The sequence below is a fragment of the Pteronotus mesoamericanus genome, unplaced genomic scaffold (genome assembly GCF_021234165.1).
Source record: "Pteronotus mesoamericanus isolate MK-2021 breed Mesoamerican mustached bat unplaced genomic scaffold, CSHL_Meso_final contig_601, whole genome shotgun sequence".
In the NCBI taxonomy this organism is placed as follows: Eukaryota; Metazoa; Chordata; class Mammalia; order Chiroptera; family Mormoopidae; genus Pteronotus; species Pteronotus mesoamericanus.
The window spans coordinates 894,284-922,131 of NW_026555215.1; the positions used below are offsets into that span (position 1 = coordinate 894,284).

At 37.6% G+C, this 27,848-nt stretch overlaps 1 protein-coding gene across 1 annotated transcript in view; it reads right to left on the reverse strand.

The window, feature by feature from the left end:
- Positions 1–27,848, reverse strand: part of RP1 (RP1 axonemal microtubule associated) — a 348,078-nt gene that overhangs the window by 118,835 nt on the left and 201,395 nt on the right. The window contains 3 exon segments of the mRNA XM_054580711.1: positions 10,985–11,139; positions 14,196–14,347; positions 15,325–15,457. Of these exon segments, the coding sequence (XP_054436686.1) occupies positions 10,985–11,139; positions 14,196–14,347; positions 15,325–15,457 (440 nt within the window).

Genomic DNA, 27,848 nt, shown 5'->3' on the forward strand with positions numbered 1-27,848 from the left:
CTCTGACCCTCCAGCCTGACTCAGGCTTGAAACAATACCAGAGTCAGCCCTAAACTGGATTGGGCAGTTCCTGGGGACAATTCGGCCTGGAAAAAGAATGCATTATATCTTATGAAACTTACTTTGCTAAGGATGCCCTTGAATTAAGGAGTACTGATGTTTGGGGTTGAGTATAGAATGTGATCAGTTTCCCAGGTTTCAGGGCTAAATGGGCACCACCCTGAGCTGAAGTAAATCTCCTGTGTTCCTTCAATTGTTACCTATGATCTCTGTTTTCTGTAAACATAGCCTTTTGACACTGATGAGCTTTGCCGTATACCCCTGTGCATATGGTTCTCAATAAAAGCCACTTCAAGAGAAGGGCTGGGGCATTCTCCACTAGGGGGAATCACCACTCCTTTCCCTGGCAGACAGGGATATGTCTGGAATGACTTATTTTATTTCCCCCATCCATGATGACCCGGAGTGTACTCTGTAGGACAGAGTCCACCCTCCACCTCAGCAGTGTTGTAGCAAATATATTTTGAGGGATTGTCATCCTCCACCCTCTTCCTTTTTAGCTGTGACATAAAGAGGGTGGCTTTGGAAAGTAAGATTTGTACCAGAGGACCTGCCTCTCATCCCAGTCAGGAGCAGAACTGGACACCTGACACAGGTTTAGTCAATCAGATGTTCTCCTTTAATATTTTGACCTGAGAGATACAGAAATGGTGATCAGATGGCACTGAACATGGAGACTTCCCAGGACCTATATTGTTAAGGCCAGTTGGTACTTGGGCACTAAAGGCTAGCAGCAAGCCAAAAACACTAAAGAAATGGGAGAGAAGAACCTCCCAAAGGATGGTGGTCTACAGGGAGGAGAATGAACATTTCTAATGAAGAGGATCATTGAAAATCCAAAGAGAATGACTGGCTGTCTGATGACTTACTAGTTTATAACATCTAGCTTTTTTTTTTTTTAATTTATGTGCCATAATACACATTTATTTTTAAGTATATTTTACTGATTATGCTATTACAATTGTCCTAATTTTTTTCTCCCTTTTATCCCCCCTCTACTCTGCCTCCCCCTCTTAGTTTATGTCCATGGATTGTACATATAAGTTGTTTGGCTTCTCTATTTCCTATACTATCTATAACATTTCCTATCTATTTTGTACCCACCAATTATGCTTCTTATTCACTGTACCTTTTTCCCCATTCTCCCCCCACCCCCTCCACTCTGATAGCCCTCCTTATGATCTTCATTTCTTTTTTTTTTCATTTTTCCTTTTTTTCATTTATTTTTTCAAATACATTTGTCTCTGCCTACCCCGCACCACTTTCCCTTGCCCCCCTCCCTCCTTCCCTCCCTCAGCTCTTCCCCTTTGGTTTTGTCCATGAGTGCTTCCTATATGTTCCTTGACTTTCCCCTTCCCTTCCTTTTCCCTGCCCCACCCCTTCCCCCTTGTCTCTGTTGATTTCTTTTCCTTTCAGTGTTGCTGGTTTTATTTTCCTTGCATCTTTGTATTGTTGGTTAGGTTCTGCTTATAGGTGAGATCATATGGTATTTGTCTTTCTCCCCCTGGCTTCCTTCGCTTAGCATCATGCTCTCCAGTTCCATCCATGCTGTCACAAAGTTTGGTAGCTCTTTTTTTCTTTCTGCTGCGAAGTATTCCATTGTGTATATGTACCATCACTTTTTGATCCAATCATCTACTGATGGGCATTTAGTTGCTTCCAACACTTGGCTATTGTAAATTGTGCTGCTATGAACATTGGGGTGCATAGGTTCTTTTGTATTGGCATTTTGGTATTCTTAGGGTATAGTCCCAGCAGGGGAATCCCTGTATCAAAAGGCAGTTCCATTTTCAGCTTTTTGAGGAAATTCCACACTGCTTTCCACTGTGGCTGCACAGTCTGCATTCCCACCAACAGTGGTCTAGGGTTCCGTTTTCTCTACAGCCTCGCCAGCACCTGTTGTTTGTTGATCTGTTGATGATGGCCATTCTGACCGGTGTGAGGTGGAACCTCATGGTGGTTTTGATCTGCATTTCTCTGATGGCTAGTGATGCGGAGCATCCTTTCAAATGTCTCTGGGCCCTCTGTATCTCCTCCTTGGAAAAGCGTCTGCGCAGGTCCTTTGCCCATTTTTTGATTGCATCGTTTGTCTTCTTGGAGTGGATTTGAGTGAGTTCTTTATATATCTTGGAGATCAAACCTCTATCTGATGTATCATTAGGGAATATATTTTCCCATATGGTTGGCTCCCTTTTCATTTTGCTGATGTTTTCTTTTGCTGTGCAGAAGCTTCTTATTTTGATGAGGTCCCACTTGTTTATTCTTTCCTTTATGTCCCTTGCTTTAGGAGACATATCAGTGAAAAAATTGCAGCGTGGGATATCTGAGAGTTTCCTGCCAATTTTTTAAAACTGGGTTCCACAACAGTCACCTTCCAAGTTGCTCTTTCTGACATTAACTTTAGTGAATGTCTCATCCTTACAACTAAACCAAGGTTTACTGACCAACTGATTGCAATAAAATAAAATAAAATAAAATAAAATAAAATAAAATAAAATAAAAATCTCTAGTCTTGTCCTTCGCTTAGCCCATTTAGGAAAAGTCTCTTCTATGATTTCCCTTTTTTCAGAAGATGCTGTACAAAAAAAATGTTATGACCCACAGAGACCTATGAGTACTGGATACCTGTTAAAAATAATTCCCTCTAGGACACTCTAGGTTCAGATTTCTTAAACGCTTGAAGCCATCAAGACAAATTAACTCTTAATTGTCTTGTCTTCAGTGGCCATAATTTCTAAGGAATTTATAATAAGTAGTTTTAAATTGCCATCAGATCTTTACTCATGAACCATTTCTGATTAATAGAACTAATAAAATTTGATTAGCTGCTCTAGATGAAAGATTTTTGCAGTATACACATATTTTCTTCCGTATATATGCCTTTATCTACATGCCTAGGTATGTGTCTGCACCCATCTTTTAACTTCTATTCCAGATGTGCTGCAAAAGAAATGGAGAGAGCTGGCCAAGCCTAGTTATTCAGGATTGTGAACCATGTTTCTGCACTAGGACACAAAAATTCCTGCAAAGCCACTACGCAGATGAGAGTGTTGGAGCAGAATGGCTTGAGAGGAGCATGGTGATATAAAATAAATGGAAGAAAAAGCAGGCAGAAGGAGCTTGCTTGCCCAAGAACACCATATATTTTATGCAGTCACCAGCAAAAGCATGTTTAAATGGTCCCCGATCATACTGAGGTCTTGGCTAAGAAGAAACACAAATACAGAAACAAAACATTTTTTTTCTAAATTTTTAAGATTAAAGTAGACAACCATGGAATGTGTTTGGGTGATTTTGCTCTAAAACATGTGGGTTGTTTTGGTGGAAAGGGCATTAAAAGTTGCTATAGATTAGATTTTGCCTGAGATATATTTTAGATAATGACAACCACTCACTCACATTGATTATGGCAAAAGAAATACTAAATGCATGTAAGAAGGTTCTGTGTCTCCATCCCCATCCCAAAAAGCAAGCAAGATCATCCTTGCACCTCATTCTGTCAGCTTCCCACCATCATTACTTGTCATTTTTGTACCAAGGAATGGCTCAAACTGACAAAGAGGAGCACAGAAATCTGCAGCAGCACAAACACATGCTCAGAATAGCAAGAAATGATTAATAGTGGCCTCTTTCAGGAAAAAAAATAAGTAAAATTAAATGATTGCTCACTGTCTTGTGATAATCTTTATAATTCTCTTCTCTCTGTAAAAATAGTATTTTGCATTTCTGCATTTTATAAAAATTTGAACATCATTTCTTATCTATGTTATTCATAATTTCTATTTCCCAGAAAAATAAAATGAAACTGTTTGTACATAGCCTGAATTATTTTGAAAATAAACAAATACATAAACATTTTTATTGTTTTTCAGTTTATATAAACAGCTTTTAATAACATATCTGAGGATGTTACAGACGGAGCTCATGGAAAGATGAGGTGACCTCTAAGGTTTCTTCCACCTTTGGATTCCATTGTGTTTCATATTAGCCTCCCCTCTCTTCCACCCTCTCTCCGTCCCTCCCTTCCTTCCTTCTCTTAAATCCTGGCCAAGTCCGTACTTGGTACAAGAAACCACGTTGGGGGAATACAAAAGTACGAGACCCTACCCTTAAGAAGCTTATCATCCTGTTCACAAGACAAGTCAGTTCACAAATGATGACAGTGGATGATGTTATGTGGTAAATACTGCATAAGGGCCTAAGTACAGCACTGGAGATTTTAAAGAGAGTAAAGGTAAGTTCACTTCTTGTTGAGCAAGCAGAGAAAATTTTATGACATGGATAGTTTTTTATCCAGAGCCTTGAAGGATACAGGTTTCGTTAAGCAGAAAAAAAGAATAAAATGAGCTAAGTAAGACATGTGAGTTAGGAGAGTATTAATGTCCCTGAAGAATATCTAATGAAGGCAGCAAAATGTACTTTATTGGAGAAAATTGGAAAAGAAGTTTATTAGAAAATGATAGGGAGGCAGAAGAGGTAAAATTCACTTTAAGTTGACCCTATAAACTAACACTTTCACACATAGCTGGTCCAGGTGTAACAGTTCCTTTGTCAACTGTAGTTATACAAAGAAAGGATGCTGTTTAAATACGGTCACCTCTTGTTTTTTTCCTGACCCTCTACAACAAATAATATATTCGGTCCTGCTTTTTATATAATTTAGCTTATGATTAATTCACAAATTCACCAATTTAGCACACACTCTTAGAGCACCTATTATGTTCTGCAACTGATTTGTTCTGTGTACATGGAAGTCTTTGATTACAACCTTCATGTGTGATTTTCTTGGAATTAACCACCAGAGCTCGTACAATGCAGTTAGAAAAGGAAAATGCTTGTGAACAATAATGATGGGATGGTGAAGAGGTGATTATCAGCCTTGCTTCTGTGTAAGAATCTCTTGCATCATTTCGACTGGTGTGGCTCAGTTGATTGGGCGTTGTTCCACAAACCAAAAGTAACCAGTTTGATTCCCGCTCAGGGCATGTGCCTTGGTTGCAGGTTCCATCCCCAGCTGAGAATCGTACAGAAGGCCACCAATCCATGTTTCTCTATCACATTGATGTTCCTCTCCCTCTCATTCTCCCTCTTTTCCCTTCTCCCTGACATTGAAACTAGAAGTAAAATTTATTTAAAAAAGTAAAAGAATCTTTTGCATCAGAATGCAGTCTTGTTGGTGCTTGAAGTACCAGAGATAGAGCTGTGGCCAATTTCTTTAACATTTAACACCCACTAACATCAGAGATACTGTAATTTTATTCAATTAATCAAATACATTTTTGTGGCAACAGATGAAAGAAAGAAGAAAGGAAGAAAGGAAAGAAAGAAGGAAGGAAAGAAGGAAAGAAAGAAATGAAGGAAGGAAGGAAGGAAGGAAAGAAAGAAAGAAGGAAAGAGAAAGAAAGAAAGAAAGAAAGAAAGAAAGAAAGAAAGAAAGAAAGAAAGAAAGAAAGAAAGAAAGAAAGAAAGAAAGAAAAGCACTCCTCTCTATCAGTGCAGGCAGAGAAGCCCTGCTGTGGTTGAACGACCAGTCACTTCAGGTTTTCAAGACTGAGTTATCCTGAGACATATAAACCATGTTTTGCTTAAACATATGTACCAGTGGGATATTAGACTTTTTTACCACTCTTCTGCTAATTCTTAGAATCACTCTTTCATATAGCAGTTACACTTAAAAATGCACGTTAAGTGATAGTTCTGTTTATATATGTCTTAAGGAGATTCAGACATGTAGATTTCATAGTCAAGTTCCAAATACCTTATTTACTATGATTCCCTTAGGGCTTATGGTGTCTTGATTAATACAAGCCCTTTGATTTAGTTGATATACATGTGATTTTACCCTACTCCATTCCAGGAAACATGGTAGGGACCGAAAGTAAAAATATAAAACACCAGCCTGACCTTGAGGACAGTCTTCTGGGAGTTGGGAGAGGTAGCACAGATGTAAACATGGAAATGTACCTGAATACAGTAAGTGCTGAGTTAACACCATGTACCATGTATACCTTTGGTAAAGGTATACATGGAAGTGGCAGTTGGCTCAAACTCAGGCTTCAGGAAAGACTCCCTGGCAGAGGTGACACTTTTGTTAATTTCCTTGTAAATATACCAGTCAGAGCTACTAGACTCCAAGCACCAGGGGAGTATCAGGAATTCAGTGAACTCAAAGGGAAAAGCACGAGCTAAGAACTGCACAGAAGGCTGACCAGGAGCAGAGGAGACTTGTGCTGCCAGACTGCTGGTTGACTGTGGCTCCAGCGTGTGCTCAAGCTGGCTTTAGCTGCAATACTTTCCACAGGGTGCAACCTCACGGGCGTGAAGAAGGCCTTCTTACCTTCCTCTTTTCAAATGCCTGCCTCATATGCCTGCAGGGCTAGCAATTATTTAAACGGAGAAACAGGCCCTTTTTTGAACCACAAGTAAGATAATGTTCAGGATTATAAAAGGGTGAAGAGTGGACCTAGAATGGAGGAGCATTCTACTTACAAAAAATATCCAGGACTTTTTGATAGTCTATTCTATCCCTAGAATAGACCTTTTAAAATCTTCTTTTCTTCCATTTTTACACAAAGGAGATGATCTCAACCTTTCTAAAAAAAAAAAAAAAAAACAAGACAAAACTAAAGGATCCTGAATAAAAATGAGGCTGGAACACTTTAAAAGCATTCACTGCAGTATCAACTCTAAGGAACACTGTGCAGCACCTTGTCCTTATTCCTTAGGGCGACATGCCTCAGGGTTACTCTATGCATCTGACCACGATTGGATTTTGAGAGGACAAAGCTGGTCATGCTATTCTGCTTGACAAATTAGTTTTTCAAAATATTATTTGTTAGTATTTCACTTTTCAATTCCTGCATCCATAAATTTCTTTCTACTTAGAATTTCCCTAAGTAGGCCTTTATTTCCAATAACCTGCTCCCACTAGCTCAGATCAAAGTCATTGCTCAACCCAGTCAAGACTAAAGGAAGGTGGCACTGAGAGGTTCCTTGTCCTCAGGCAAGGGAACTTGACCGTTACCTCTGGGAATCTTACCCCTCCTAGGTCAAGTGGGTTATCAAACATATTCATAGATGAGAGTTTGTATTAAAAATAGATACTAAATTCTTTTAAAGGATTTCATTATTAAAGGTCTACACATGTACATGTACACAATAGTGCAAGTTTGGTGACATATAGAAAAGTCTAGAGATCTCTAATTTATATTAATAAGCCTGGCAGTGAGGAGCACACTGTGGAATCCACTCAAATAGTGGATTAAACAGTGTCTCCCCAGAATTCATGTCCATTCAGAACCTCAGAAGATGACCTTATTTGGAATCAGGCTCTTTGCAGATATAATTAAGGTGAGGTCATGTTGGAGTGAGATAAGCTCTCATCTAAGGGCCAGTGTCCTTGTAAGAAGAGGACAGGTGACAGGGTAATACATAATTAAGGAAAAGCAGTCATGTGGCAACAAAGGCAGAGAGTGAAACAATGTAGCCACAAACCAGGGAACACCAAGGATTGCAGGCAACCGCCCAACCACCAGGAGCCCGGATGGATGTGGGGAAGATCATTTCCTAGACTTCAGAGGGAGCAAGGTCCTCTGAAACCTGGATTTCAGACTGCTGGCCTCCTGAACTGTGAGGGTACGTTTCTTTTTTCAAGCCACTGAGACTGTAGTATTTTGTTGGAGCAGCCATAGGAAACTAATACAAATAGTAAAGAATACTTATTTCAATTCATAATGCAGTTTGCCTGATTCAAATAGAAATTGTGCTTGCTCCAAACCTCAAATAGCTGAGTTGTATGGGTAAATGATAGAAATTCAGTGGTGTATGCTCTGTCAGTATTAAATGCATAAAAGGCAGAAAAATAAAATTTTCAGGTATAGAAGTAAAATAAAACCATGAGGATATGGGTGTTCAATTGAAGAGGAGGAAAGAAAAGAGAGGTGCATCCTCCAGAGCAGCATCTGTGAGACACAAAAGTGCTCTCTTTCTATAGCTCTGCTTTGTATTTCAGCTGAGCATTTCCTCCCTTTAACTTAGAAAAGAAAGAAGCAAACATTTGGTGGTCTTTCTCTCTGCCTTAATTCAGCTGTGTTCTAAATTCTTGTCCCATGAGGAAGCATCAGGAGCACAACTGAGATTTTCTTTCCTTTTCCCCTCTGTGATGTATAAATTCGAGCACTGCTGCTGCCTGCACCCCAGAACTCATTACCCACAGTGAGTGTGCCCAGCACCCACCTTGGCCGGCTCCCGCACCAGGTCTGAGAGGAGACTAGACAGTCCAGAAAGAGGTCTGCCCAGCTTGTGCATGGAGCCGCGGGTCTCCTTTGCTTTAGAGCAGCCTTCTAGACTGGCACCTGCCTTCCAGTCAGTTGTCCTTGACCTTTCACATGCAGACAGAGGGCTCTGATAGCACAGAAGCAATTATGAAAGGCTTCAGAGTAGTCTTTTTCAGTTGTAGAAAGAAACCCGCTGGGCCTGAGTTTTATTTCTGGTGCCACTACCCTTAATGTTTCTTTGAGAATTAAGGGAGCAGGATCTGCCTTATCTCTGCATCTACAGAGAGGAAGAAAGGATTTTTGCAACTTAGTTTCTTCATCTGGTATTGTGTGAATGAGCACTGGCTACTGTTTCTTCAGGACTTATTACCATGCACGGTATATATCTATTAAATTACTTTTGGTTGCTTAAATATTTTGTAATTAAAATTTTTCAGCTACAATCCATTGAAACTAAAATTAAGCTATCACTTAGGTCCCTTCCGTCCAGACAAGGCCATATTGGCATAGTACAGACATGAACTGAGATGATGCAGAAGGTGATGTGTGGAGGCAGCAGGGCAATGGTGGTGAAGGCAGTGCCCAGGATGCAGTATACACGTGTAGGTATGCGCAATAGGATAAATACATCTAAATTATTGCCAGGAGATTCCACATTTAAAAGAAACCAACTGAATTTATGTGACAAAGTATATCAAAACCTAAGAACCTAAGAAGAAAATCCTAGATGAGTCACTCCATAGTTTTTCCAATGTGGGGAATAAAATACAGGTACCCCTCAGGTCCTGAGTGGCCACTGTGCTGTTACGTGGGAGCTGGCTAGGCAGTGAGGCTCAATCTCTCCAGCACTACCTGTTACTTAACAGATGGGGTGCTTGTTATGCTAAGTTCTGAGTTTGCACTGGGAGAAGAGAGAAATTGTTTCTAGTTGGGCCAATTAGCTCAGAACAGCAGAATTTGAATGGAAACTTGAAGGATGGACAGGGTTATTACAGGGAGAATAGAGTAAGGAAAAGCATTCTTGAGTGGAAAATATCACATTGCAAGGGACAGAAGCAAAAACAAACAAAACTTGTTCAGGTAATCATAGGTGGTCTAATTCCACTAAGATCTTGCAAAAGGACAATTATAAAAACAAACTGAAGGTGCAAAATGGAGTCAGATTGAATAAAGATGTTAATGGGAGGATCATGAAGTTTTGTTTTTTGGGTGTATTGTTTTATAGGCAATGGACACTAATGAAGATTTTTGAATGGGGATGAGTGGGGTTAAAATATTATTTTAGAAATGATATTTTCCCTTGAAAAATTTTAGGGAAACACCATAAGATAAAATAGTAAAAATAAAATTAAAATAGAGCAAAAAACAAAAAAAGAGAGTGATAAGCTGAAGTCAGAAAGATGCTAGGAAGTATCAGACTGATGATTAGCTTGGAAGTGGTGAGTAGTGCACACCAGAAAAGTAAGACTTAAGATAATCAGAAGGTGATTGCAACAGTCTAGGCGTAATGAAACAAGTACATTGGTTAGGGCAGAGGAGGTGATAATGGAAAAGAACAGATGAATTAAACAGGCACCCTGAAAAAGGAATTGACTGAATGTAATGGCTAAAAAGGCAAAAAGGAGGGAGAGCCTACTGTTGTCCTCATTGCTTCTTTTCAGTTACAGTCATCTTCAATCATCTTTGGTGTTTGTAGATTTTAGTGGCATATATTTAGTATTTTTGATTGAATTGACTCATGGTTTGCTCTACTTTTTCTAAATAATTTAAGCTGCAATTGTTTTGGCATCTCCGAATTTGTACCCTTGAATTTTCCAATGTTTATGCCTTTTTTTTTTTTGGCTTCATTTCCTGATGATTATTTATTTGCAAACAAACAAACAAAAGAACAAAAAAAGGCTGTAGGGACAGTCCTCAACACTAAAGATTCAAAATGTCAGAAAAAGAGCCCAAGTTTTCTCACTCCACGTCCACAATAGATTGGGTTTTCACATGGAAACCTGTTCTTACTCAATCGCATTCATGAATCTGAGACCCATCCTCTTCCCCGTGACTGGGAGACCAAGTGGCAATGAACATTAGTGCCTAGCTAGCACACTGGGAGTTTTCTTGACAGACTCAGCAAGAATCTAGAGAGCAAGGTGTTAGCCTAAAGTCAGAAGTGCCAGGTCAGAAATGGAGGGAATTGCTTCCTGGACTTTTCATTATGGGGCTCAAGGGAAAGCCCAAATGACCTAAATCTTGATCATTGTCTTTTTGTCTTTCTTAGGTTCTATCCTGAGAGTTCTGTCTAAAATTTTCCTTGCTTAATTCCCTTATGAAATTGTTATATCACCACAATTTTAGTAATGTAAAGAAATCAACATTTAAACAATTATTCTCATGATACATGCAATAATTTCCAGTATTAATCTTTTGATCCTTTTGTGATATATAGCATATTATAATACTAAGAAATTACAAGATAATTTTTTCTTGCAATACTTAGTAATAGATTATTTGCTGAAACAATCAATGAGTGATACAGCTGTGTAATACTGGATAAATGACAAATCCACACACCTAAAACACGCAGACACACTCACATGCACACAGCATTATCCACACGACAACACACTCTGTTGAAGTACCATGGAGATCAGCACTACCTTTCACAGGTAAAAATGGACTCAGATGTAGTGCCAGGTTCTCTGACGATGACCTTTTCACAATACCAGTACTGTGACTTGTCACTGGCCTCACAGCGCAACAGCACCTTCTGCAGTTTTCCAAGTGACACTGCTTCTACTTGAAATGTATCAGTCTGGTGCAGGAGACAGAGAAAAACGCACAGAAATAACTTGAGTCCAGCACATGACAAATGCAGGTAATAACAGCCCAAGGACTGCCAGAAGCAGCATAATACCATAAAAGAGATAATGTTACTACAGTTTGCATCAAAAGAAGTAATAAGGAAAGAAAAATAAGCAAATTACTTTTTACCTATTAAAAATATATTTCTGGCTGTGTTTTTTTCTCTCTTGCAGTTTTATCCTCTCCATTTTTAGCATTACTCAGTGTAACAAATAAGTAAACACTAAGACAAAGGTTTCCCATCCGTGGCTTTTCTCTTGCTTGAATTCCTGCCCCTGTGACGTGATTTATTCGATCGTCACATTGACAACCATGTGGCCTAATACACAGTACGTTTCATATCCATGAAGGCTGATATACTCTGAGGCAGGGAGAAACAAATTCTCCCTCTCTCCCTTCTGTCCCTTTTTTCCTTCCATTCTTCAAAATTCTCTCCTATACCTTTCTCCAAAAATAATACAAAGCACATTCTTGGGTTTGTTGTGAAAAAGTATCCTGGAATCTTCATCACTAACGTTTATAGAGTCACTTTCTCATGTCAAAAATTCACTGATATTTTCAGAGATGGAGGGCCTAAAGTAAATGCTATACTTGTTAGAATAAAAAGAACTCCTCCACATATTACTTCCTCATAGATTGTTGTTGGGAGTAACCACCCTAAAATGACCTGAGAAAATAGTCATGAATTTAATTAAGTTTGAGACATTCCCAGAAATGCCAGTTCACTATTAGCCACTCTTACCCTACTTTGTGGTAAAAATGCAAATTCAGGATTGCTTATTTTGCCTACATTGTTACCAGGTTAAATTTCAATTTGGGTAGTTTAAGATATACTACCTGGTGTTAACTGTTGGTTCCATGTTTTTTTATGGAAATCTTTTCTTGTTTAGGTCAAACCAAAACCATTACTAGTTCTATGATATTTCTGTAAATCAGATTATTGTGCATGTGCTCTGACTTTAAAGGGACGTTTCATTGCATGCATCACCAGTTGTAGCAGATACAATTAACTGCCCACTCCTTGTCATCTAGGTCCACTTCTGGTTTCACCTCCTGCCTTGCTAGATAGCTTAGGCATGCTGCCAGCTTCCCTTTTCAGTCTCCTACTGCTTGTGTGTCTGAGCACTTCCTGTGGTGGAACAATTTTGAGGGGTGTTCTGCAGGGTTTCTCTGAAGGTCCCTAGCAAGGAAAAGTTTCAGTAATGACCCACTCATTAATGTCACTATTTTGGCTTTTCACCTTTTCCTGCCTCAATTTCCCCACTCTTCACTTCAAAGGCACTCACTGGGATCACCTCCCAGATAAATTACCAGTACCCTAGTCTTTGTCTTATGGTCTGCCTTCGAGCAAAACCAAACTACAGTACCTCAAGGTCCAGAAAGATTTCCTGATTCAGCTTTATGCTTTTCTTGTTTCTTAAGTAATTTTAGTTTTGAAGAGAGAATTAAACTAGGCCTATTATGTATGTTGCTGCCTTTTGATTACACAGTTGGACACTTTGTAGAAAAAATGACAACCACCACCGCAATCAGAAGTGAGTTGTGGCTGGTGTGAGATCATTCTGGTGATAAACATAGATTGTTGCCACAGTTTATCAACTGCAAAATTATCACAGTCATTCAGCATGGCCACTGCATTCAGCATTTCCATTACATTCTATGCATTGAGGAAAACAACAGAAAAACGTGAGATCTGTAAAGACGAGGGGAGAGTAGCTGAAACTTTTATATCTCTGATTCTAAACCTTAAAATCATGTCAATAAACCTATATTTTTACTCTTACAAACTGATTACAATTTAAATTTTAATCTATAATATACCCTCTCCACTCTGTGGTAAATGCTGTGTACAATGGAACTGAAGGAGATTAATTGAGAAGATGATTTGTCAAATCTGCTCATGTAATTTCTCACAATGCCACATACCGGCAACCAACTAGCAGGTGCTCAGGAGAGATGGAGGCTTCACCATTGATCACAAAGTGGTAGGTTAAAGAGGGGATTGATGAAAAGCTAGGAACATTCTTCAGTAGATAACTTCACTGATCACTTGGTAATAGTAATAATAATACCATGATATCTAAAATTGTGTTTCTGCTCAAAATTAATAATTCATTTGTAAGAGCAAAAATTAGGAACAATTTTGTTTTTTCCTTCACCCTTATCAGTTCTAGCTCTCATATTCATTCTGATGAAAGCTTCTGTATAATGTGCTGTAACAAAAACTTAGGTGAGCTTTAAAATCTCTGATGTTTCAAAATACTTCACAAACTACAACTACAAAAAAAAGTTTGAGAAACAGCAATTGAAAACTGGTTTGGGAGCCTTTATTTTTAAAAATATATTCTTGGGTTACATAATTGCTACACTTAATTTCAAGCCCTTAAATAGCCCTTTCTTTCTGTATTCAACAAAATACATTAAAAATTAACTGGATTGATTATATATCTTACTGTAACTCCTCAGACATCTAATATAGAAAGATTTTCTCTCTCTCTCTCTCTCTCTCACATACACACACACACACACACACACAGTGAAAAAAATAGTAAAGGGCCAGGATGTATGAGAGTGATACAGTTGGCTCCATGCAAAATATTTTTTTAAAAGTCTATTGTGTTATCATATGAAATATACTATAAAAGCCTTTCTAAGACTGCACCTTTTATATCAATGTTTCATACCTTTCAGTCTCAACAGAGCATATTCATACATAGTTTTCCCTGATATCATCTTAACTCATTTTTTTTCTTTTTCTCACACCAACACTAATTTTTAGTGTCTTTTTCTTTGTTCTACTATTGAAAACCAGTATAGTGTGTTCCATTTTTATTTCAAGAACAACTTTTAAAACAAAGCCCATTAGGAAGTCAGATCAGGATATCTTTGTTAAAGGTGTCCTAAAATGAAAACTTAAAGGGTTTCAAGCACCTTGCAATTTCAATCATATATGGCCATGTTTAGAGACATTGCTAAGAACCTGGAAAGCTGTTTGTGCAGACTCACCTGCCCTCTTTGAAATTTTACTGGCATGTTGGATCTGTTCAGCAGTCTAAGACCAGAGTCGCCCCTTTCCCCATAGAGACACAGGGAAACTTCAGACTCCGTGTCTGCGTGTTCCAACTGCCCAGTCTGGACATCAATGTGGTATCTCACTACTGGCAAAGCAAAGGGGAGAGAAACAAGAGGAAATTCATTACATGGGAATTCATACCAAGAGAACTCAGGTCCATGAGGTCAGGCTACAGTAAAAAATACTGCATGAGAATTCCTTTAACTTGGACTTTCTGTTATCTATTGAGAGATTTTTGATCTTTCAATTATTAATTTTAACTTTAAATGGGCATGTTTTACACCATTAACAAATGCCCAGAGGGCTTATAGCTTTTTATCAGGAAAAGAAATAGAAGATTTTTATTTAAAAGATGTTTTTTATATATGACATAGGAAAATATTTCATGCTTAGTATTTTAGCAGCAAGGGTGATAATGTTATTGTACATGATGCTTAAAGTTTAAAATTATGTATGTTTTTTTGGAATGTTTTGTAATTTTTATTTTTGAAGGAAATGAGGATATTCTTATTTCTGTAACTACACATAATGAAGGATTTGGGCAGCCAATGTGAGCACTATGAGTAAGAAACCCAGGGAGAGATACCAGTAATCTCAAGACCAATATGATGGCTATTGCTCAAAGGAGATTCAAACCACTCATTTGGCATACTTATTACTTCTCTCTCTCTGCTTTTATTTTTTTTTCCCAAGCATTTCTTTCTTTATTTATTTTTAAATACATTTGTCAATAAAATTATGTATGTTCTGATGAGAAAATATATCATAAGAGAGGTAACGACATGATGTGTCCATTGGCCCCAGGCAAAGCCTGATGATGCACAAACATGACATTTTTCTTTGTCAGAGCCTCAGCACCTGTGATTTAAGCTGGACAATAAGAACATTTTTGTGATTTAAACCACAGATTCACTAGTGACTCAAGCTGTGATGTTAATAAAGTAATTTCTAAATGGGTAAAACAGCTGTCTTAGAAATAGCCTAAATAGTTCAGAGGTAAATTTAAGCAACTATAAACCAATTTGTATACGTAATATATGCTACCGAAGATTAGTAACACACATGGAAAAACAGCTTGTCCTCCTTTTGTGACTGGAAGCTCACAAACAACGTCCCACTCAGCTTGGATTCGAGATAACCATGCATTTGCTGCAAAATCTAGGATCTTCTTGCTCTTCATATGCTGCATAGTCACCTGAGATTAGAGGAGACAATATCCAAATTGTGTGATTTCCAATTTCTTATATAACTTAAAATTCAAAATATAGCCCAGGGATTGCTGAAATGTACTTTCACACTCTCGTGGTAGGTTGTTATTATTATTATCAGTAGTACTAGTAGTGGCTGTTGCTTATTAAGCAATTATTATTTTCCAGATATTATGCTAAGTGATTTATTTTATCTCTATTAACCATCACCAAATAGAATTTTTAAATTCTTAATCATTTTATAGATAAGAAAATCGAGGGTTGAAGATTTGAAATGGACTACCTGATTCAAAGCTCTCAATTTTACCTGTGGCTATTGCTAAACAAGCAACTGATAGGAGAAGCATGAAAAGAGATTTTGCATTGCCATTAATCGCTAAAGCAGGTGTACAGCAGCATTCCACAACCTAGTCCCATTCTTGTTCCCCTCAGAGTTCTCACATGCACTTGTATCTCTGCCTTGACCAACTTTCATCTGACTCCTGACCACATTGAATCAGCACATCCTTCATTACCTAACTTAGACACAATCTCTTCTAAGAAGACTTTTTGTGAGAACCTGATCTGGGCCTTATTTTGTGATCCATGGCAAGCCACTCCTTTATGACTGTGACTTAACACCTCTTATTTGACTGACTTGATGGAAGTGAGATGTCCTGATTATCTTGGTACTTCCACAGGCTTTCACAAAGAAGTCCTTAGGTTGTTTGTTCCATTAATGATTAAATAAATAAGTGAAATGGCTATTTGTCAACACAGGTAATTAAAGTAAGTTAATATCTATCTCTAATGCCTGATTGTGTCCTCACTTGCTCCAAGCAAAAGGCCATGAAAAGAACATTGTATATGGAGTCAAAAAAACTGGGACCAAAATCTAGAATTTTTATTTTACAACTATTTGACATGAGAAATTTACATAACCACTTTGAGTATACATTTTTTCATCATTAAAATAAGCATACGGACTACCTCAGATGGTTGTACAGTTTAGATGAAAAATGTGCAAAACTTTACATGAACTGCATAAATTCATATTTACCTTTAGCAAATTTATATATATATATATATATATATAAATACATTCATAAATATAACAGACTAATATAATATATTCTACTAGGTTTGGAAATATCCATCTCTCTGGACTATATCATGCTTTATTTTTATAGAAATTAGATGGAAAATTAAAGAATACTAAGAGCTAGAGACTAGGCATACACATTGATATGCTTTTAAATTTAAATCAGACACAATACTAAAGTAAAATTATTTTCAGCCCTCAGCCTGAACTTTGGAAACTTCAATGACCTCAGTGGTCCTGAGACTCTAAACCTGACTTGCTTATGTGGTGACTGAAGAAACAGAAATGGTAGATGAAGAAGAGAAAAGTCACTTATGTACCACAGCTTGTTAAACTTTCAGTAGACAAAGAGGGTATTGAATCTTTTTATTCCTCTCCCTGAAATCCATTTTGACATGTATTACTTTGCTTCATTTGGGACAAAAACAGACAAGTTACTCCCTAAGCTATATAGAGGGGCACACTCTCAAAAGGGCAAGCAAACAGAATCCCTAGACAAAAGGATCCAACCAAGGGTGCTGGGAAATTTTCAGCTCCCCCAAGAACTTGCATTCAGATGACTGCAAGATGTGACACACAGACCTTTGGTCTCCTTGCAATGACAATTTCTACAGTGAATGTTTACCACACTACACTGGGCACAATTGGGAATTTAACAGAAAAGAAACTGTGTCAAGGATAACATTATAGATTATCTGTAATTTATAGACCCAAAATATTTTAAATACACAAGACTATTACAACAACATATCAATAAACACATTAATACAGATTAAGTTCTGTGGGGATTTGGTATAATGCAAAGATTAGGATACAATAAGAATAATTTCAGATGGAATTATTTCAGATGGAATATGATTCAGATGGAAAGTAGTAGGTGATTCAGATAAACAAGGGTTCCAAACAGGTGACAAGAAGTCTTCTAGGTTCTGGACTCAAAGCCTTCCCTGGGAAGCACACGGTTTTTACAAGGTCATTCTATGTAAAACTCCAAAATGTTCTTCCTCTGCACTAAACTCCCTCCCTATGTAAACTGGCAAGAAGCCTCTGGTTTATGAGGTACCGCCCTTCCTTTATCCGTAGAAGTACCCTCTGATGAGAGAGTCTTAATCATTTTGCTGAAACAGCAAAATCCTATGAACTCCACTAAAAAACCTTTGGCTCTAAATGAGTTCCATTTACCTTCAAAGTCAAGATGCCTCAAAAAAAAAATATATATCTCAAAGTTAATTTGTTTGTTTGTTTAAGAAATTAAGAGTTACAGCAGTGGTTCTTGCCCTGGCCTGGTGGCTCAGTTGGTTGGAGGATTACCCCATTCACCAAAAGTTTGCAGGTTTGATCCTTGGTCAGGGCACATACCTAAGTTGAGGGTTTGATCCCCTGTCTGAGTACATATGGAAGCAAGCAACCAATCATTGTTTCTCTCTCATCAACTTTTTTTCCTCTCTCCCCCCCTTCCTCTCTCAAAAACAAAACAAAAACATATCCTTGGGTGAGGGGGGGAAAAGAAGTTAAAAAAATAGCTGTGGCTCACAACTGAATGAGATTTTTGCCTTCCTCCTCCAAAACATATATCAGTTTCTGGTTACATTTTGGTAGTCACAATTGGAGAAGAATAGAAGGGTGCTATTGGTATCTAGTAGGTGGAGAAGAGCGATGTTGCCAAACATTCTACCACGCACAGTACATACCTCCAATAACAAAGAATTATCCAGATCCAAATGTCAACAGTGCTAAGGTTGAAAAATCCTGGGATACCAAGTAGATAACTCAAAAATTAAATAGAGTGATGTAGCTAGAGATACATTTATTGATTTAGTTGTGTTTATTTGTTATTATTTTTACAAAATATCCAACTACTGAAGTAAAATAGGGGGTCAAAATTCCTGGAGGATGACAACGCATATAGCAGCTAAAGGCAGGAACAAATGAAGGACAAATGGAATAAACCTGGATTTGGATCAAAAGAACTTGATTTATGTCCTGGTCCTGTCACTTACTAGGTGTATGACCTTGGGTAAAAATATTACACAATGGCCTGTCATCTCTAGGTCCTTGTTTGCACAATTGGCATCATACATGTCTCACCAGGTTGGAGATTGAATGTTTTAGAGCAAGAGTACTTTATATAATAAAATGAGATTGAAAACACATAGAAAAGACAAATAGGAGATTATTTCCCAAAGCAGAGCTATCTCAAGTGTGGGTTGCAATATACCCAGGGATACTGTAAGAGAGATACATTTTGGAATATCTGACTTTCTTAGTTGGCAGTAAGAGGGTGGTGAGTGTGCCCAAGAGTCAGACCACATTATTTCAAATCCATGTGATAGTTACGTAGTATTAAGAATTGCTTATCATCAATTCAAAAACCAACTTCCATATCCTCAACTGGGGTAACTTGATCTACTTCGTTGCGGTATAAGCATTAAAAGTGATGATATAGACTCTGACTGCTCAATTAATGTTTGGTGGTGATGGCAGTAATAATAGTAGTATCAACATTAACCATAGAAATGATACCAGAATTCTTAACTGTTATTTGGGATTGTGTACGGTTCCTTACTCTAGAGATGGCACAAGAAAAACTTTAACCAAATATTCAGTTCTTTATTATCAGAAAGATAAATTCTATTCTAAATCCCCAATTCTTTGGTAGAATGACTTGGACCATTTAGGATGACAGAGAAAGGCCTCTGCCTCTCCCCCAAAAGCCAATCTGAAGGAGCTTCTCCTGCCACCTCTCTTCTGGACCCCACCTTGAATTCTCTACTTTGGTCAAGAGATTCATAAACAAAAGGCAAAACCCCTAACTTCAAAAGAAAGAGATCTTCAAAGTGTTTGAGAATGCAAAGCCAAGCCACCCTTTAACCCCTCTCTTTTTCTTATCCCATCCCCCTCCATAAAGCTCCCAATACTTCTAGTTTCTTACATTCCTAGTTGTATAATCCTTGCACACTTTTTTCTAAGGTGATTCCCTTTCTGATCATTTGTAACATCAGGCAGGAATACGTAAGAAAAAAGATGTCCATTTCTCTAAACTTCAAGAACTAGCACTGTCTTAACTCCTCTCCATGGGTTTTTCTCTTCTGCTAATATCCTCCCTACTTAGCACTTCAGAGATAGCCCTGTAGTCTTTCCCTACATGCACTTAGTGCCCATCTCTAATGCCGACCAGCACACCCAATGGAGTAAGGATCAGGTCCAGGAAGTTCGGAGAGAAGGCCATCACTGTGGCTGGGACACACTGACCAGGTCATGAGGGCAGAGTGAGCAGCTGCTCTCCTCCTTGGCCCACGCTCCGCATCTTTCTTTACTGCCTGTTAGGATTGAGACTAAATGTAATTAATAACCAGTAATAATTGCAACCATCTACTTTTATATTCTACTTTGTTTTAGGAAACACTCCTCACATATATTAATTCTAAATTTAATATGAACTTTTCTTAGAGGGAAATGATAGAAAACCAAATCAACAAACACTTTCTGAGAACTAAATTTGTGGCTAGCTGTCTTCTGGACACTGGATATAAAAATAAAAAAAGTACTGGAATGAGAAAAGTTGAGAAAATGCTTTGGAAGTCTTACTCTGAAATGTCATAAAGTTTTGTTCTAGAAAACAAAAAAAATGTGTAATACTTTTATTGTAATTATATATTCAATTTATTCAAGGCTTCTTAAAAACAATAAAGGCAAATAGTCACCAACACATTGGTTGGGCACTCATTTCAAGGATGTCCAACCTATCGGCCATGGGCCACGGGTCACATGCAGCCCAAGATGTCTATGAATGAGGCCCAACACAAAATCATAAATTTACTTAAAACCATTTTTTTCCTCATCAGTTTTCATTAATGTTTGTGTATTTAATGTGTGGCCCAAGACAACTCTACTTCTCCCAGTGTGGCCCAGAGATGCCAAAGGTTGGACACTCCTGGCAGAGTATTTTACTAGATTGGTACTTGGATCAGGTCATGAGTACTTTCTTTTTGGAGTTGGAAAGGTAAAAATAAAATAAATTTTAAATATGTCCTCAGAGAACACTCTAAGATACAAATAAGATACAAAGTCAAAGCTTGACTCTAAGTCTCCTTATTTTTAGCACTGTTCCTTTGGATAACATCCTATGACCAGGCAAGGATGATCAATTATGGTGTTTACAATTGACTGAAGGACTATCAAATGCAAGATTTTATCTTTGGTTCAAATAAGCTGGCACAACTTTTAGCATATTTCTATAAATTGCTGGAGTCTTTTGAGATTAAACATCTGACTGGAGATTTTGTGAGACGAAAAAGCTGGTTCTTCCTGCTGTTCATTGAACTAGAAAATTCTCAAAAACAAACTATTTTTCTTACCGCATTTCAAAACTTGCTTTTTTTCCCCATGGTTCTTTCTAGAACCCTGGAGGTAAGAAATAACTGAAAATAAAAAGGAACTGGAAACATTTACAACATGATTTGGAACTTCAAAAATAAACAAAGTAATTTCTTAGTTTAGCTAATCTCAAGACTGCCTAGAGCTCCTATCAAGTAAGTTAGTATATCAAGGAGAAGTAGTAGTTTAAAAATAATAAACGTACCAAATCTATTTCTCACTTCCATTCAAAGGCTCAAAAGAACCGAGAAGTTTGTAGAGAGTTCCTATTCTATTTGAGTCAATTTATTCAAGTTATGTGTAGCCCAGACACTTGGAGAGAGTCCTTGGCCAAGAGTCAGGAGGAGGCATTTTGGCCTTAATGGGCCAACTCCATGTGAATTATCAAAGCCTCCAAAACTCTCCAGGCTGTGTTTCTTCATCTGTCACTCATACACACCAAGGCTCGGCTATAGTGACACCTCCCATTCCCTAAACACAAAACAAATCTGTATGACTTCCCTTCATTTTGCACTTATATTTTACAAAGTAGTTCACATATATTATAAATCTTTTTTAAATAAAAAAATACATTTTACTAATTATTTCATTCTACAAATATTTATCTACTATCTACTAGGTACTATTCTAGGAGTTGGGACTACAATACTAAATAACACAAAGTCTCTGTTCTCATCTTGCTTAGCTTCTAGTGGATAGACAGTAAACAAAAAGAAATATCAGACAAGGGATATGTTATAAAGAAAATAAACCAGGCTGATGTGATCAAGAGCAACTGGGAGCTTACTTTAGATGGGGCAAAGGCTACTCTGAGGCAGGGGACTGGGTGGCTGGGGCACAAGGGGAAGAAGCAGAGTGGTTTGAAAAGAGGTCAGAGAGGTGGGCAGGGGACAGAGTAAACAAGGAGAAGATATAATATGAGTGATGTTTTTAAAAGATAAGTCTGGCTGCTCTTTAGGGACTGGATAGTAACAGAAAAAATAAAAGAAGCTGAAAAATTATTTTAGGAGACTTTTTCAATAAAAAGGAGAGAAAATATGGCTACATGGTCTAAAGTGATAATAATAAACTGAGGAAAAACAGACTAACTCAAGATATGTTTCAATGATAGGGTCAGCAGGAAATTTCTGAGGGACTGGATTTTGGAGGCTAAGGAAATAAAAACAACCCAGAAAAACTTACAGGAAAAATTAAAAACCTACTCAGACAATTAAGACTGAGGGAGAACCTGACTGGGTTGGGGCTACAAGAGTTTTGATTAAGTTTATTTAATTTTTTCACTTTCTATTCACAGCTTGTGATATAGGGCAAGTATTGCTGAGCTCTATTTCACAAAAGGGAAACTGAAAAGAAAAATGATGAGATAGCTTTTTAGAAATTAAACATCTTTCACTTTTGATTCCAAACCTAAAAGTTACCTCAATTTGAAATAGTCAAAGTAAATTCTAGAGAAGAAAATAATAGAAACCCAAGATTAAAAAATAATTTTTACATGATTATATTTGCCAAAATAAATTCCTATCTTTCCTTTTCTCAATATTCAGTATTTATTACTATATGACTATGTTCAGTTAGAGTCATCTTATTTTGGGTCCAAGTTATTGGCTACCTGGAATCAATTCAGTGACTTAGATTAATAACTTATGTCAGTATTTTGGAAGCTAGTTAGCGCAATTGGTGAATGTGTATTAATGTGGCTGAGATAGTGAGTCAGAGCTCCAAAAAGATACCTAAAGTATGATCAAGAAAAAAAATACTTTCAAACTCTGACTAATATTAGACCAGCAGTCCCAAATGGCCAGAGCATCATGAAATAGGGCAGTTATTCCCTGCTGAAAAACTAAATGTTAAGAAAAAAACAACGTTTTCATCTATTTTAACTTGGGACACCAGCAATCATTTCAACAACTACTTGTTAGAAACTCTGGCTTCCCCCAAACAATAACATCCCCTAAGTCTCACTGTTCATCACAAGAGACTATTTGGCTATAAACAATACATCATTACTGATGGGGGCAAAAATCCTCATGGTGTACATGCTAATAAGGTTAGCCTTCCTTTCAGATTGTCTTAGTTCACAAAAGGCAGTCTTTGATCATTATAGAACCAACCATTCTCCCTTTGAAAATGGTATTTCCTTTTCACTTCCAGATTAGGGCATCATCTAGTGCACTTCTAGACCAGCGATTTCCAACCAGTGAGTGGCAGCACACTGGTGTGCTACCAGAGGCACACAGGTGTTCTGCAAGAATTTTTAAATTATGCAATACTTGACTACTTAGGGGCACTGACCTTTTTTTCCTTAGAATGTCAAACAAACAAAAAACACAAATACAACAGTAAACTTCTGGTGGGAATAAATTGAAATTATATCCATTTTTGTGTCAAATGGGCAAAGAATATATTTTTGGTGTGCTGCAGAATTTTAGAAATTAGATTATATGTGCCATGAGGTAAACAAGATTGAAAATCGCTGTTCTAGACTAAAACAACCCAAAACCCTGACTTTTGCTTTAGCCCTGACATAGAGCTGCCAAATGTAACATAACAGAGTCAGTATAGCTGAGGAAAAATGCACTGATAGCTTCAAAGGCAAACCTTATGTTGAGATAGATATGTAAAAAGAAAAAGGGTGAGTTTCCAAAATTATTTTTTCATTGAAACATACACTCATTTTTCTCTTAAAACAAATAAGTAAATACAATTCTTTAAGAATAGCACTTTTTCATATAAAATATTCAGCATTTACTTTAATTTCCTAAATAAATAGAATCAATTTTAGGACTGGTCTCAATAGAAACTTGTTTGTTTGCTGAGCTCCCTCTGCTGATTTACAGCAGCAAGTATTAGTTGTTTCACAAGAATGCATTACCATTAAAACTCACTTTTGGTTTCTTAGAAACTTAAAATTTCTCAATTATTTTAAGAAATTTCAACCAAGTAGTTAAATACATGTCCTAAAAAATAGCTGGCTGCAACAAACATAGAATGGTATTTACAAATGTCTGAATTAACACATTGAGGTTATAACACGTCAGTAAGGTTACACAATCTTTCTGTCCAGAACCTAAGAGAATGGAAAAAATCAATTTACCTCCTTCAATAAATCTTTTGAAAGACAGATGTTGTGAAACAGGCATTTTCACTAAGATATGACAATTAAAACTCTAAGGAGAACTAAACAGCAATCTGGTTTATATTCAGTTTAATTATGGAATGAACTTTTTGAAGACAAGAACTACATTTTAGTTATGATAGCATGCTTAAACTTCTGCCAGAAACTCTTCCACATAGTGGGTGCTCTAGGAGTACTCGACTAAATACTCTGACTATAACAATTGTGTATGCCTCCATGCATCTGGGTTATTTATATTTTAATGCCAAAATCCATGAAGGAGAGAACTGTTGCTCTCTTCCTCCTACCCAGACACACTGAAATATAAAAGGAAAATTATCTTGGTTCTGACCTGTTTCAAAATGTAGAATTACTTTGACTAGGACCATACTAGTTCTTGAGAGAGAAGAGGAAAAGTCCAATAAGAAAAGGGATATACTAATTAAGAGGAATATGTAGAAGATGCAAAGATTATTGAATTGTTCTACTGGGCAATGCATATAGATGAATAGAACTTTATTTTGCATAGGGATAAACTTTCAGTGCAATTGCAAAGCATTGGGAAAAGAAAAAAATAACTGAAGTTTAATTATCAGACAAAACATCACGGTAGATGTACACAGAATTATTTATGTACACATGAAAAGACGTGATCATAAGAGATTTGTCAGTGTATTATCAATTGACTTTACCTAAACAAGGTCATGCTAGTTGTATCTGACAAACTGGTTGAGAAGCTTAGTTGTTTAGAGCATTGTCCTGGTATGCCAAGGTTGCAGGTTTGATGCCTACTCAGGGTACATACAAGAATCAACCAATGAACGCATAAATAAGTAGAACAACAAATCTTTCTCTCTCTCTCATCAATAAATAAAAAATAAAAACCATTCAAAAACAAGGAATCTACTTCAGCTTTGCAAGTAGACATTTTCCCTCTCGTTAGGGAACAAATCATTTCATATATATAATTATACAATATTTCACAATAATCTATGTGAAGCACTGAAAACAGAAATATGCAATCTTCAAATAACTTTCCACTCACCATCTCTCTTTACTCTGCTCTTACTTACACCTCTCCACTTTTTAAAGTCGTTGTCCAAAAAGCCTTCTCAGTTGCTTTAGGGCATACATGTATCTTTCTTATGAGAAACCTACTGTGATTAGGGTCTGAACATGTAGCTCGGCCTTTATTTGCTCTCTAATCACTACATTTGCTATTTTTTAAATATTTTTTAAATCATCACCTAAGGACATGTTTATTATTTGAGAAATATAGAGAAACATTAATCGGTTGCTTCCCACATGCACCACAACCAGGGATCAAACCTGTAACCCAAGCATCAAACCTGCAACCCAGGCATGTGCCCTGACTGGGAGTTGAACTCCAACCTTTTGGTGTAGGATGATGCTCCAACCAACTGAGCCATCTGGCCAAGGCTACGTTTGCTACTTTATTTTGTCTCTTCACCCAAATTGAAAGCAGAAATCATGGTTGATTCTAATATTGTATCCTTGCAAAGGCTAAGGCCAGACCAATGACAAGTTCATGTCCTCTTGCTCTATCATCATAATCCAATAATTCACCTAGCTTTTCTAGGTTAAAATGTTTCCTTAGAGTCACATGTTGATCACCTCTCCAGGAACTCTCCCTTGCCCTGGAGAGTTCAACAGAATGGATTAGTACATAGACTAGTCATTTTCTAAATCATACAAACCCTTATATATGTTAACTATTATTGGATTCATACAAATATCAGTCATATTTCCAGATGTGGAAATGTTTTATGAATTGGTCAAAGATGGCCTCTGTATATTGTCCCCAAGCTGATTATTTCTTATCTGAAGACTAAAACCCATTAGCTTAAAAGCCCACTGGCAGAAAATTCAAATTTTAAAACTTTAAAAATAGCTCATATGACAGATATATGAAAAATGCTTAATCCACTAGATATAGGAGAAATGGCAAATAAAAACCATAATGCGATAGTGCCTAACACTTGTCATAATGTCTATTATCAATAAGGTAAGAAATAGCAACTGCTGAAGAAGATATGGAGAAAAGGGACTGCTTGTGGAATGTAAATTGGTAGAATTCCTATGGAAAGCAGGCTGAAGATTCCTTTAAAAATTAAGAATAGAGCTGCCACATGCTCCAGTAATCCCCTCCCTGGGCATCTACTTGAAAAACTTGAAAACATTTCTTCATAAAGATATATGTACCTCTATGTTCATTGAAACATTATACATTGCAGCCAAGACATAGAAACAACCTAAGTGTTCCCTGATGGATGATTAGAAAAAGAAGATGTGGTTACATGTATACAATGGAATACTACTCATTCATAAATAAGGATGCAATACTTCTGTTTGCAACAACATGGATAGGTCTTGAGAGTATTAAACTCAGCAAAATAAGACATGGAAAATGACAAGAACCATACAATTTCTCTCACTCACATGTGATATAAAACAGAAAGCAACAGAACCTCCTCTCAAGATGGGAGTAGGTAAATGCTATTCTTGCCTCTTCCTTCCAAGGCCACATCAAAAGTACAAGCAAATTATGGAATAGCCACCCTTGACAACCACCTGAAGACTAGGTGAACAGGACTCCTATCTAAGGATTTAAAGAAACCATGTCAAGGCTAGTAGAAGGAACAGAGATGTCAGATGGGCTGGTCTCATTCCCATCTGTGACAGTTAAGAATTAGCAAGAATATCTCATCTGCAGAAGAATTTTCTGAAGAGTGAGGGTCCCAGACTCACACTGGACTCCCCAGCAGAGAGCACTATGCTGGGAAGAGAATTCCTTACCGTACTTGGCTATTAAATTCAGCAAGGATTTCATGCAGGTGAGATGGAGGGCTTCTGTAGACCCAGGCAACATTTTAGGGCCCAAGAATAGACCGACTTAGTCACAAACACTAGCCTTAAGCTCCGAGAAGGGACAGCAGCTCGAAAAGTGCTAGGGACATATGGGGAGGAAATGAATTGTCTGGTTTCAGGGCAAGTATTAGAGGGCATCTCTTTCCAGAAATAAAGTGCCAACAGAAGCCACTGTCTCATTATTGAGCCCTCTCCCAACCCAGACTGCAGGTGCAGGTAGTTGCCATGTCTAAATATCCATTAACAAGGCTAACCACTCTTATCCCACCTTGTTGATTCTCTGAGACCAGTCCCAGCTAATTCACAAACCTAGCCTTAACCTGTCTTTGAGGCTAATCCACACAAGCATGCACTGTGAACTTTCCTAAAATTTCTCAAAGGTCTACAAACTGCAAACAAACAGTGGCTTGTCTCAGCATTCCTCTTGCTAAGTGGCTCCAAGCCCAGCACTAATGCAACTACCCTCAATTCATAGCGTAACCACTCCAAGGCATAGCTGAACTGGGCCTGCACCAGACCCTCTGCCTATAGTCCCCAGAACCAACACATCTGGTGGCTGGCTTCAGAACACAAAAGAACACCATATAATTAGCATCACAAATGACACACACAAAGAGTAAACTTGGCAGGCACCAGAGCCTCATTAAAACAAATCCCACTCTGTGTGGTCAGCCCCCTCACAACAGTGTTCCATAGTAGTCATAGCCAGTTCTCATAGCCTATAAACCTGAGGGTCAATCTCACCCACTTATGTACCATCAGCAACCAGGGCTCTACAACTCAAACAAGAAACACCCCTGGAGTACCCAGGTCAGGTTAATAGGGAGACTGTTCTACTTGACCCAAATGTATAACTACTACATAAGACCACTCTACCAAGCCCAGGACACATAGCAGCTCTACCTAATACAGAAGC